This window comes from Kogia breviceps, chromosome 1 (genome assembly GCF_026419965.1).
Source record: "Kogia breviceps isolate mKogBre1 chromosome 1, mKogBre1 haplotype 1, whole genome shotgun sequence".
In the NCBI taxonomy this organism is placed as follows: Eukaryota; Metazoa; Chordata; class Mammalia; order Artiodactyla; family Physeteridae; genus Kogia; species Kogia breviceps.
The window spans coordinates 87,363,291-87,376,842 of NC_081310.1; the positions used below are offsets into that span (position 1 = coordinate 87,363,291).

Genomic DNA, 13,552 nt, shown 5'->3' on the forward strand with positions numbered 1-13,552 from the left:
CTGAAGTTTGACTTTTTAAGGTTTTACTGTGATAGGATATGGCCTGCAAATTAAGTTGTACACATTGGCAGACTGCTCTGATACAGTATTATTTCATTAAGGCAATGGCCAGTCTACCCTCAGCAGTGACCTTACCTGTAACTCTTTTTCCTCCTGCCTCAGCATATTCCTAAGGATCTGGGTGGCATGTTTTTGAAATTCAGGATCCTAAGAATGGAAAATATGACAGTAGTGAGAGTTGGGGACCAGATCAATAGCTTTTATTCTCGTCTACCAGCTGATTCCTGGTCAAGGAGAGCTATGAGAGTAGAGACTGGGTCATAAGAATGTTTTGTATAACACTCAGTATCTCACTGAAATTCAGTAAACATAAAATCTGATTTTGATTTCATTCCTAGTTTCCTAGAAACCCTGGCTGTAATCACATCTGTTATCAATTGCTCTCTGAAGTCTCCCAGGACTTGCTGGTCGGTCTTCTTTCCAACCAGAAAATCCTGTTCCCTATTCCTATCTGCTTCCTGTCCTCTTTTAACTCCTCACACAGGTTTTCCTGGTCCTTGGGTTCTCTCCCTACTATTCTTGTCAGTTCCTGACTCTCTCCCCTACAGACTAGGCTCCGTATTTCATTCCTCCAAGCAGCCATTTTCCCCAGGAAGCCTTTTCCCCTACTCCTTGACTTATTCCATGCCCTTGTAACAATGACCGGCAACAGTCTTTACAGATGCCTCTGACTATGGCTGGAGGTGTGCACCTTATCCCCGATGGGGAGGAGAACTCTCAAAGGGCCTCCTTAGAGTCTTGCACACACATAGGAAACACACTGCATGCTGCTATCTGATAAACTGCATATGCACTTACATGGAAAGAGGACACTAAGGCATGGAGCACCCTTTTAATGCTGTTCTCATTTTGCTCTACTTTTTGATGGCCTTCATACAGCTCTTTGGCTTGTCTCTTCCTGCCAGCCTGCCATTTGATTTAACCTGCTTTCATTCCAATGGAGAGCTCTTCAAAGGGACACCAGAATGAAGAGAGGAGTAGGAAGACCATTACCTGCAGAGGTTTGGGTCCTGTGATGCGCTGTGGAGGTGGCAGAGGTGGAGGGGGTGGTGGTGGTGGGATCACAGGGGTGACTCGGGGAGCTCCTGCTGGGACTGGGTCCTGCTGGGGCCCAGAGACACCAATGGACGAGGGTGAAGAGCCCAGAAGGGTCAGTGCGACATAGGCACCAGCTGGAGGAAGGCAAAGACAGGCTTGCTCAAGTGGTATTGTTCTCAATAGCAGACATTCAAGGTACAAAGGAGGGGGTTCTCCCTTCTCCTTCCATTAAGCTTATAATTCTGCAGGTAAGGTTCTCCTCACTTTTAATGCCCCACCTGTTCTCTAATTCCTGTCCTTCCATCCTGCATCAACACAAGTATCCTTTCCTTCCCTTTCCTCATGCAGAGACCTCAACCAAAATCCCACCCGTAACTACCTGGGAGCTGCCTGCCCAGTCCCTTGTTTCCGGGGACTGGGAGAGGGGAGTGAGCGGTATCTGAGTGAGACCTGGTCTTAGTAGAATATGATCTAAAATGTAGGGCAAAGATGGGTGGAAAAATAAATATGTCGGATAAGAGACTAATAACGTCTCCACTTGAAATGACAGTGGGGAACTGTGGTAGTCTACCATGATCAGGCCAAGAAGAAAGACTTCGGCTGCCTCGCACGTCTACAAAGGAAGCCTCCTGGGGCAACAGGCCTGCTTCCACCCGTGCCCCATCTGATCCCCTAATTTCTTTCATTGTCAGCTCTCCCCAACTCACATTTGATAAGCTTCACCACTTCCAGATGTGAGCTATTGGTCACCATGGTGCCATTCACCTGTTGGGGGACAAACGACATTATTAAGTAATGGCGGTGGAAGCCCAGGGGACCCTTCTAGGTCAATCGCCACTCCTTTAGGGAGCCATTTATCAATGCTCTCTAGCCTAGTAAAACATTACAGAAGCTTGGTCAGTCAAGAAGGGCCTAGAATATGCAACCCAGCTATCTTAGTCCCCAGTCTCTGTCACATTATACTACTCACTCTCATGGTACCACCCCCCTACTCAGTGGCTGATGACAGCTGGTACGAAAACGGAAGTGTGGAGGATGGCCAAGGCCAGAAGTGACGCTGCACCCCCTCCTCTGGGGGCGGAGAGGGAAGGTCACTCACTTTGATGATCCGGTCGCCCTCTTTCACACCGGCTTTCATGGCTGCGCCTCCTGTGAGGAAGGAGAAGGCCTGGTCAGCAGAGCCCCACGACCTTTCCAGAGGTAGCTGAATCTACACCAACGACCCTGTCAGATCACCTTCCCCCTCAAATCTCTTCTCACCTCTCTGTGTTAAGTGCCTCAAATGCTGGGTGTACATCCTATTCTGCTCCAGTGACACAACTACCTTTGAGCTGGACTGGACCGTATAAGGACACATCTCTTGCTCTTTCCTCCACCTGGCTCAGAAGTCAGACTTCTCCTCTGAGAGCCAGGCCAAGGTGGCAGAGAGGCAGGGCCATGCTCTGGGGAGAGTAATGTGTGCTTTATTTGAATGTGTCTAGATGTGTTCCAAGGTCAAATCAGAGTTATTCCTATTATCCAGTGGGAAGAACGAGTTCACTGTATTAAACAATTGCTGAAGTAATAATCATTTTTAAGAGGAATATGAGAAGAGGATTACAACAAGCGTTTTCAAACCGTGGTCCCTAAGCCCTGAGAGGTTCACAAGGATATTATGGCGGTTCTTAGCATTAAGGATGATAATGATCACTGCTTTATTTTCTGTTAAAAAATTGTTCTGGAGCTGCAGTGGTTTTGATCACCATGTGCAGTCGTCCCTCGGTATCCACCGGGGATTAGTTCTAGTACCTCCCACAGATATCAAAATCTGCAGATGTTCAAGTCCCTTACTTAAAATGGAGTAGTACACACCTGCAGGTTTCGCATCTGTGGATTCAAACAACTGCAGATGGAAATTTCAATCTGCAGTTGGTTGAATCCATGGATGCAGAATTCTCAGATGCGAAACTCACGGATATGGAAGGCCAAATGTAGTTTTAAATAAGTTAGAGTCCTAGTTTAAGTTATACCCAGGAAGCATAAGAAACACTAATGATGAGATAAGTTCATGAGGGACTCCCCTGGGGGTACAGTGGTAAAGAATCCACCTTCCAATGCAGGGGACTCGGGTTCGATCCCTGGGTGGGGAACTAAGATCCCACATGCTGTGGGGCAACTAAGCCCATGCACCACAACTACCGAGCCCACATGCCTCAACTAGAGAGTCCACGTGCCACAACTTCTGAGCCCGCGTGCCTCAACTAGACAGCCCACATGCCACAACTACTGAACCCGCATGCCTCATCTACTGAGCCTGTGCACCACAACTACTGAGCCTGCGTGCTCTGGAGACTGCATGTCACAACTAGAGAGAAGCCTGTGTGCCATAACGAAGAGCCTGTGAGCTGCAATGAAAGTTCCCACGTAATGCAACTAAGACCTGATGCAGCCAAATAAATAAATTAATTAATTTAAAAAAATATGTTCACTCACAAAGCTTATTTAAAAAAGAAAGAAAGAAAGAAAGAAGTTCACGAGAAGCATAAAAATTATGTTTCTTGTAAATCTGCCCCAAGATGATCCTTAAATCTGTAAGTTGCCTTCATCTGATCAAAACAAAACTCCGACAAAGCACATCTAGATGTTTCTAGTCTGAAAAGAGAAATTACAGTGATGACTACATTCCAATTTGGCTTTTCAGTATTGGGACCCAGACTACCCTCATCTAAAGTGTGCTATTTATGGAAAAGTACTTGCAAGTAGCTTGAAAACTCTCTTTTACACTGTCATCTAGAAACTAAAGGTGGAGAGGAAAGAGCTATTTTTCCTGAATGTATAAAACACATGAGGTGACTTCTAATAACTTAGGGATTAAAAGAAATTAAACTTTTCAGAGTAAAGGAATTAGAGCATAAGTTCTAATCTTCAGTAAGCAAGAGACTCACCAGGAGAATTTGTTAAAAAGCATATTCCTTGACCCCCTTGCTAGCAAGTGATTCAGTACTTCTGGGACTCGGCCCCAGAATGAGGATTTCAATCATCCTAAGGGCCTAGGTGATTCTGATGTAGGCAGAACACAGACTACACTTTGAGAAACAGTGAATTGAGAAGCCTAAAATCTGGAAAAGACAACAACTGCTTTGTTACCCTTGTGATTTCAATGCCAATCCAAATGAAGCCTCTTCCTCTCTCCTGCCCGAAATACTCATAAAATACACAGATTTTCCAAAACTCATATTTTACTGCAAGCCATCCTTTTGTTCTTTCCTCTCCAGGTCTGAGAGGAGGAAAAACTGGAAAAGTGCTGAACTCACACTTCTCTGGAGGGAATCCCCATACCTTCTGTATCAAACAGACCATAGAGGCAAAGTACAAGTTACTGGCAGTCCCACTTGCTCTGTCTCACCCTAGTCCAGGAACCTTGAGAGAATATGGAAGCAAAGAATAAAAGTATCTCTTCAGAGCTCTACCCTAGGATATGAAAAACAAACCTCTCACTGACAAAAGTTAACTACCAAACATAAGGAGCTATAATTATTTATATCCTTGTATGATCCACATACCTCATTTTGGTCATAAATTTGAAATTCTCTTTTCACTTTTCCCATTAAATAAATCCCAAATATTTCTCCCAAATTATTAAGTATATTTCCTTCCCATTTTGCACTGTACTTAGTGGGAAAATGCTGATCTGCCCCCTACCCCTTTCCTTGTACTCTTCTTCAAGCTTATGATGCGCCACATTGCCAGGCCCAATACCATTTGCTACACTGAAGTTCACTCCTGTTACGGATACTTGCTTGTGTTAGGGATACTTGCTTCATACTCTCCCCTACTCCCATCTCCTTCCTGATCATCTTCTTCAGTCTGGGTCACTTAACAACAATGATTCTACCACCTGACATATGATAGTGCTTTGAAATATCTGAAGCTTTTTCACACATCACTGGTTACTTGATCGATTTGCTTATAATGCCCTCCCACCCTCTACTCCCTTCCCACCAAATTTCTATCCTGCCAATGTGTTTTCCATGGCCATCTTTCAAACTACTCCTGAAATCCTATTTTCTTCTAAGGAGGCTTCCTAAACTGATCAGAAGAGAAATACTTAGCTTCAAACCACCAACTACCCAAATATAAACTTACAAACACCCTTTCCTCCCACGTACTGTCCAACACACATCTTTAGGTCATTTATTAGTGTTAATATATCTGCAAATACATTTAGACCAGTGTGCCTGTCTCAACTGTGAACTGCTGCAGCACAGTGACCATTCGTGCACAGAGCAAGGTCATGTGAAGGTGAGAAAGAAGAAAGAGGGTCTTCGAATTCTCCACGGCATCTTCCAACCCAGGACGAGGAGCTCCCCTGGAGGGCAATCAGGCACCTGCCTGATGACCTGAAGGCTATTGTGCCATTTTCACACTTCTAAAAGGGGAAAAAAGCCTGGAGTGTGATCCCTAGAAATTCTGCCTGGAAGCTTAGCATTGTGGAGACTTCCCCAGATGCCCCTGCGGAACCAGTTCTAGAATGAATCATTCATGCCCCAGGATGCCCAGGCCTCCAGAGAAAGCACATGTAAGTTCTTCAAGTCCTATGGCACTGTCACATACATGGTGGCTTTGTAAGAACTGTACACTGCAGGTAGCAGGGACGCAACACTCACCAGGCCGCACAGACTGCACCAGAACAATGCGATCCCCGCTGACTGTGAAGCCGAAGCCATGCTGGTCCTTTTGGATGATGACACAGCGTTGAACGAGACCTGGTGAGAGGTAAGGAGGAGAAAGAAGGGAGTTCGGTAGGAACTGTCATCAGAAAGTTGGTGCACACAAGCCAAGACCAACCCAGGGAAGTCCCAGTGTGTTTCTTCCTCCAGAAAGCCTTTCCAGATTCCCCAGACTTTTCTTGCCCACACACGCTATTGCAATGCCAGCCTTCCTCAGTGATCGACAAAACCCTGTCACCTACTCTGTATTCTATACAAGAAATTCCTTTCTCTGAGGTGCTGAGATGTTTGTCTCTCTTATGCATGTCTGCCTTTTTAGGCCTGTCTGGGTGAGACTGGTCGAGGAAGGGGCATGGCCAACTCCAGCCTGAAGGCTAATGTTACAGAGAAGCAGCCCTCGGATTGAAGCCTAAGTGAGAATGCAAGTTTTCCATCAAATTACGTCCAATGAATACAGCAGGTGGGACACCAGCGCTTGTTGATTCTGCAGAGCTGGCTAACTCACGTGGGGTGACTGAGGGCTGGGCCCTTGTCAAAATCCAGGGAAGGATAAATGACAAGAGAAAACCCCGTTTGTCACACATACAACCATATGCAGAGCGTAGGAAAAAAGAGAGAGAGACTATAACTCCTAACTGACTCCATCCCTGTGGGCATGTTATTAGACGTCGTGCACGTGTGCACGTATGTGTGACTGCTTCCTGTGATGGAGAAAGCATGAATTCTAGAGTTAAAACTCAACTGGTTTCAGGTCCTGGTTTTGTATGCTACAAGCCTGTACACTTGGCAAATTTTTTAACCACTCTGTGTTTCAGCTTCCTCATCCATAAAATAGGTATGATAAAATCTACTTTCTACAATTGATAAAAGGACTGAATAAGGTAATTTGTATAAAACATATAACACAATACCTAGCACACATTATGAGCTCAATATAAAGGCTAAGTTGTTTTACATCTGGGGTATACAGATCTGTCTGTATGGGTAAACACCTCTGTGTCTACGTGTTAATGCCCCGAGAAGGTCACCTGTTGTCTCAGAGGTGTCGGAGGGTTGGCGGTGGTGGGAAGGGGACTTGCGTTCAGGTGCTGAATCTCCCAAAGACAGGCTACTTAACCTGGAGAAAGAGTAAGGAAAGCACAACAATGAATTGGGCAGGGAGGGATCAGCCTTGTAGCAGAAGGAAGCTCTGTCAAAGGGGCCCTGAGTCTTGGGTAACAAGAGACCGACCCTCTCACTCTGTAACCCGCTCAATCTGGTGGGAGATCAGCCACACCTACACCACTGGCAACATCACCTATCTGGAATCCTAGGTTGGCAAGGCAAGTATGATCTCTTTAATACCCAGCAAGGTGTGAAGGGAAATAGCCCTTCCTGGAGTCAGGAGACAAAGAAACAATAGCAAGAACAGGGTGTGCACAAATACACATGCTTGTTGGGTCTTACCAGGCTGCAATGGGGCTGATGGAACAGAACGGAGGCAGCAGAGAAAATGAATGCGAGAAAAAGACAAGAAAAAACCAAACAGCTAGTTAGTTTTCGGTGATGATTTGTAAGGAAGGGGGGACTGGAAGGCAAGGATGGGAGGATCACAAACACACAGAGGACTGCAGGGACACGGCAGAGGACTGCAGTGGCTGTATCAGAGACACTCTTCTCTCACTTTAGCTTCGTCTCTTCATCCCTCTCCAAAACAAGTGTCTCTAGGAGGGTAACTAGGCCTTTAGTTGGGTAATAGGTAACTTTACCTGTTGGGTAATTGGCAACTTGTACCCTTTTCTAGAAAGGAGGCGTACAATGATGACCCAAGCCTCTGAAATTCCATTTATTTTGTGTGTACCATGGGAGAACAGGAATCTGGTCTGTTTGGTGGTAGTATTCCAACCCCATTCCTACAGCCAGCTTGAGGCACCCTGCTTAGAAACTATTAAGGCCCTACAACCTCAAGGTACCACGGATCACCAAACCAGATCTAATAATAGGGCCCCTGCAGGAACAGGAGAAACTCAGATCATTGCTATGCCTCTCCTTTTTAGAAAAGTGTACAAGTTGCCAGTTCCTAATCAATAGCTGCTGCCCCTCCAGAGGGTGTCTCCTATTCATATCTAGCAAATGACTATGTAGAGGGGCTTCATGTAAGCACTGTGTGCAGTGGTAAAACACTGCAAAGAGTCTAAGTGTTCATAATGGGTAACTGGTTAAATAAACTGCAGTATATCAATATAATGACACAGTATTCAGTCATATAAAAGAATGAGGGGGCTCTTTATATATGATAAGGAATAGTCTCCAAGACATGCTGTTGAGTGGAAAAAGGAAGAGGCAGAATTATGTAGACGGTAAAAGAGAAGGAATGATTTGTTTATATGTTTGCTTACATATATATAAAATGTGTAAAATACCTCTGAGAGGGTACAAAAGAAACATATATCATTGGTTGCCTCTGAGGAAGGAAACTGTGCCAGGGGCAAAGGGACGGAGTTGGAATCTTTTCATTATCTTCTTGTTTGTACCATTTAAATTCTGAGTCATGTGAAGGTACTAATTATTCAAATAATAAATACAACACAGTACAAATAAGTAACTTTTAAATTTAAAAGAGGGGTCTTCTTCCCCCCTCACCCTGGCACCCCACTTACCTGGACAGGTGAGACTGCTTTTTACTGGCTGATCTTTGGATCAGAGAGAGAAGGACATCAAGGAAGAAGAGAGCGTGGGGCCCAGGAGAGAGTAACGCAGGAAAGGAGGAAGCAAGGAAGAAAAACGAAACAAGACATAAACCAGACAAGACACTGGAGATGGTTGGTTTAAAAGAAAAACCAGGGGCTTCCCTGGTGGCGCAGTGGTTGGGAGTCCGCCTGCCGATGCAGGGGACACGGGTTTGCGCCCCGGTCTGGGAGGATCCCACATGCCGCGGAGCGGCTGGGCCCGTGAGCCATGGCCACTGGACCTGCGCGTCCGGAGCCTGTGCTCTGCAGCGGGAGAGGCCACAGCAGTGAGAGGCCCGCGTACCGCAAAAAAAAAAAAAAAAAAAAAAAAGAAAAACCACAATCAAGCTAAGAAGGACCCGGGGTGGAAACTGGCCAATGCAGTAGAACCACCTTACTAAAATGCAGATTTACCTGTGCCATTTTGCTGATTAAAACCTTTTAGAGCTTCCCCATTGTACTTGGGAGAAAGGTCACCCTGTCTTCAAGCAAGGCCATTAGCCACAGCATCGAAAAGGAAGTACTGCCTAATGCCAGTCAGCACCCCTCCGCTGTCTCCCACAGCTCCCAGTACCTAACCTTACTGCAGACAATCAGTGGAGCTGCTTGTGTGCTTGTCTGTAGGGCTATAAGGTCCACGAAGTCAGGGTGGTCTTGTTGATCAGCACCCCCTGTGCCTGACACAGTGAATGCTCTGTCCTATTTTTGGTCCCTGCTCTTCACTGTTCTTTCACTTGCCATGGTTTCCAGCTCCTGTCTTTGCCCATACTGTTCCTTCTTCCTAGATGTTCTTCTTACTCTACTCCCCATTACTACACCTGTCAGCCAGACAAGAATGTGAACTTCCAGAAGCTACAACTTCTGGCTTTCTTCAAATTACCCTAGTCCATCATGCCCTGCCACCCCGCTACCTCCTCATCCAAGGTAAAGATTCAACTTAGCTCATCATTTAATAAGTGTCCTAGAATCTATGGATGGTAACTAAACTTACTGTGGTAATCATTTTGCAATACATGGATGCCAGGTCATTATGCTGTACAACTTTTTTTTTTTTTTTTTTTTGTGCGGTACGTGGGCCTCTCACTGTTGTGGCCTCTCCCTTTGTGGAGCACAGGCTCCGGACGCACAGGCTCAGCGGTCATGGCTCACGGGCCCAGCCGCTCCGTGGCATGTGGGATCTTCCTGGACCGGGGCACGAACCCGTGTCTCCTGCATCGGCAGGCAGACTCTCAACCACTGTGCTACCAGGGAAGCCCTATGCTGTACATCTTAAACGTAGGCAGTGCTGTGTGTCAATTATACCTCAATAAAATGGAAAAAAAAAAGTCCTAGATTCTATACCTGTGCTATCTAATACAACAGCCACTAGCCACATGTAGATATTTAAATTTTAAAATTCTGTTTCTCAGTTGTACTATGGCTAGTGGCTACCATACAGGACAGTGCAGAATAAAACACTTCCATTGCTGCAGAAAGTTCAATTGCACAGCGCTGCTCTAGATACTATGCCAGGTACTACGGGGTACAAAAATGAATAAGACACAGTCACTTGCAGGTAATGGATGAGGTATACATATAGAACTTCAGTATAAACACTGAATGGCAATAGCTCCGCTCCCCACATCGGTGAGGGATTCTCAGAATGAACTTTTAAAGGTTTTTTTATTCCAGCTGCTCATCTGCTGTCTTCAGCTAGATCCACAACATCCCACCCCTGGGTTACCCAGAACGGGCTTGCACTTCTCCCTCCTTACTACTTCAGGAGAAAGCCCATTCTATCTTGGGACAGCTTGGGTCTCCTCCTTGCCTTGTTCTGCTTGACTCTGCAGGAAACTGGTTTCCTATGCCCGCATTTAAGCTTAGAAGGAATGGCTGGGTAACTTAACCTGGTTTGGTTTTGCATTTGAGCTAGGTTGTGAGCTGTTCAATGTAACTCAAAGCACATGAAGCCAAGGTTTATGTACCTGGCAGTAGAGGACTGTTAGGGGCAAAGACAAGGATCATTTCTGTAGCCATTGAAAGTTCCTCTAAAAAAAAAAAAAAATCACAGGCTAGGGCAGAGACAGTGGAGGACATGGGGGATTACAACATAACTATAATTGTAACAGTTGTAAAATTTTTTTTTCTCTTTGAGAGCTTAAAGGAGGAAAAACTACCACTGAATTAGAGGAGGAAGAAACGCCTGTATCAGCAGATCAAGACTTTAATGGTGGGCTCTCCCTCTTCCTGATGATATTCCCATCAAAACTGGGCAGCAGAGATCAGATTCCAATCAGCATAAGTCTGATGGGCATGGAGAAGGCCCAGGAGAGTAGAGAAGTTCCCGCAAAATTTGTGGCTCTCTAAATGGCATCATTGAGATAGACCTTCTGAATCAACTTCTCAGTAACCCCCATATTTATCCAGTCAGTTATGGAGACTGGTAAGTCCTTTTATGTTTTCCCAGAGTTGCTCCTTCCTTTACATTATCACTGATATCCATCACTTTAAGCCACGTGTCCATTGCCTCAAGTCTGGATGACTTAAAAAAAAAAAACAGACCTCTTGTTTTCACTCTCCAGTCCCTCCAGCATTCTACCACAAAGGACTAACTTTCCCAAACAATATTTCTTTGGGTCCCCCCCCGGTCAAGAACCTATGATTTCCCTTCTTACTATCTATATGATATGATCGGATGTGCGTGCAATTACCTGGTATTAAAGGCCTTTCATCAAGTGGATCCAAGTACCTTTCAAATTCACTCTTATTATTTGTTCACTTTTCCTTACCTCTCCTGGATCCTAAAAGATGCTGTATTCATTCTCACCTCTGCTTTATGAAGACCTCCATCCCTTCTCCTCTCTATCCCTCCTTTACTCCTTTTTCAAGGCTCTGGTCAAATGGCATTGATTCCATGAAGCCTTCCCTGGCCACTGCAGCTCACATTTCTTTTACCCCAACATTTTTGGGGAAAATTTTCAAACTTATTATTAAAGTTGAAGGGGCAGCATGATGAACACCTATATACCTTCATCTAGATTCACCAATTAACATTTGTCACTTGCTTTATCTTTCTATGATTATACACTTTTTCCCATTTGAAAGTTGCACACATCATGACATTTTACCCCTAAATACTTCAGCATATGTCCCCCAAGACCCTTGGAATTCTACATAACCACAATGCCATCGGCACACCCAGTGAGTTTAACTTTGATACGATAATATTACCTAGGGCTTCCCTGGTGGCGCAGTGGTTAAGAATCTGCCTGCCAATGCAGGGGACACGGGTTCAATCCCTGGTCCGGGAAGATCCCGCATGCCACAGAGCAACTAAGCCCGTGCACCACAACTACTGAGCCTGCACTCTAGAGCCACAACTACTGGAGCCCGTGAGCCACAGCTACTGAAACCCGCGTGCCTAGAGTCCATGCTCCGCAACAAGAGAAGCCACAACGATGAGAAGCCACGATGATGAGAAGCCCGCGCACCGCAACAAAGAATAGCCCCCACTCGCCGCAACTAGAGAAAGCCCGTGCACAGCAACGAAGATCCAATACAGCCAAAAAATAAAAACAAAAAATAATAATATTATCTAATATATAGTCTATATTCAAATTTCCCTACTTGTTTCATTAATCTCCTACATAGTTGTTCCCCAACTGCCTCAATACACGATCCAGTCAAAGATCTCAGAATTGTCTTCATTCATGGTTTTTAGATTCATTTAATCTAGAATATCACCCCCCTGCCTGCCCACTTTTCTTGGTCTCTCCTAACACTAACATGTAGAAGAGTTCAGGCCAGTTGTCTTATTGAATGGCCTGCAACAGATCTGCCTGTCTCCTCAGATTAAACATTTTAAAATAATAATAGATAAGTGATGTAGCATAACTTGCCCATTTCTGGTGATCCTAGGTTTGATTACTTAGATAAGTTGGTGCTCCTAAGATTTCTTAATGGTAAAAGTATGTTTCCCCATTTGAATTAGTGGGAAATCTGTGGGGTATTATTTTGAGACTGGTGAATATCCTGTTGTCCAACAGCTTCCCACCCAATAGTTTTACTATCCATTGGTGATCCTGGCCTGAACCACTTACTGCATTGGTGGCTGCAAAATGGCATTTTGGGAAAATTTTCTAACCTATATTAAAGTTGAAGGGGCAGCATGATGAGGTGAAGGAATTCTATCATTCCTTCTACATCTATTAGCAGGCAATCTTGTAAAGAAGGTCATTTTGTCCCTTTTCTGGAATAGTGTTATGAACTCATGAATTTTTTTCCCCCAATGCAATGCATTATAATCCATTACTGCTTTTAAAAAAATGTTAAAGCTGTCCCAATTTGGCTGGTGGGAGCTTCTACAAGCCAGCTCCTGTGTCCTTTAAAGTGTCACTATCTGTCTTTGAGTGCATCTTTATTTTCTGGCACACACACAAAAATACTCCAGGCTCGCCTTGTATTTTGCCTATGTCAGACTTTGACTCAAACATTTCTCTAAGGAGCCCTGGTTCCTTTTAGTAGGAAATGTATTTAGAAACAAGATCTGGATGCTAGGTGCTCATTGCTGCTAAGCTGTCACTGCTTCTAGGCCCTTTCAATGGACAGAGCCAGGAAATAAATTGATTAAGAAATTGTGAGTTCACAATAAAATCTTGTTCGACTCCAATACTACAGGGTTCTTCCTCATCTTCCCCAATTCCATATTTTATCTTCCTTTTCCCATAGTGAGAACCTTGTTCACAAACAATAGTAATATATTTACTCATTTGCTCTCTTCTGTAATACATCAAATACTGTTTCCAGAGTTACTACATCAGTAACACTGGCAACAGCAAACTTACTAAGTAAAGTTCAGCCTTTCCTTGCAATTCTTTCTGTCCTTAGACTATACCCCACTAAAGGTATACAGCCAGTACTGTGTGTGAAAGTTACTTTGGATTAATTCTTCTTTATGGTATCAATTTGAAATGCATTTAGGTTACTCTTTTTTTTTTGGCTGCACCATGCAGCATGTGGGATCTTAGTCCCCTACCAGGGACCTAATCTGCCCCCCCC

General features: G+C 44.6%; 1 protein-coding gene across 10 annotated transcripts in view; it reads right to left on the bottom strand.

Annotated features, from left to right (window-relative positions):
* The window catches only part of ARHGEF11 (Rho guanine nucleotide exchange factor 11), a 112,243-nt gene that overhangs the window by 41,522 nt on the left and 57,169 nt on the right, over window positions 1-13,552 (bottom strand). For 6 of the 10 annotated variants that reach the window (XM_059054135.2, XM_059054106.2, XM_059054177.2 and 3 more), the window contains exons 2-9: window positions 8,447-8,479; window positions 7,254-7,268; window positions 6,836-6,924; window positions 5,745-5,843; window positions 2,198-2,247; window positions 1,806-1,863; window positions 1,054-1,232; window positions 136-207 (exon numbers count right to left, since the gene is read on the bottom strand). In XM_059054135.2, coding sequence (XP_058910118.1) covers window positions 136-207; window positions 1,054-1,232; window positions 1,806-1,863; window positions 2,198-2,247; window positions 5,745-5,843; window positions 6,836-6,924; window positions 7,254-7,268; window positions 8,447-8,479 — 595 coding nt within the window. The remainder of the gene's footprint in view (window positions 1-135; window positions 208-1,053; window positions 1,233-1,805; window positions 1,864-2,197; window positions 2,248-5,744; window positions 5,844-6,835; window positions 6,925-7,253; window positions 7,269-8,446; window positions 8,480-13,552) is intronic. The other 4 variants (XM_067038987.1, XM_067038971.1, XM_059054152.2 and 1 more) reach the window with 2 other exon arrangements.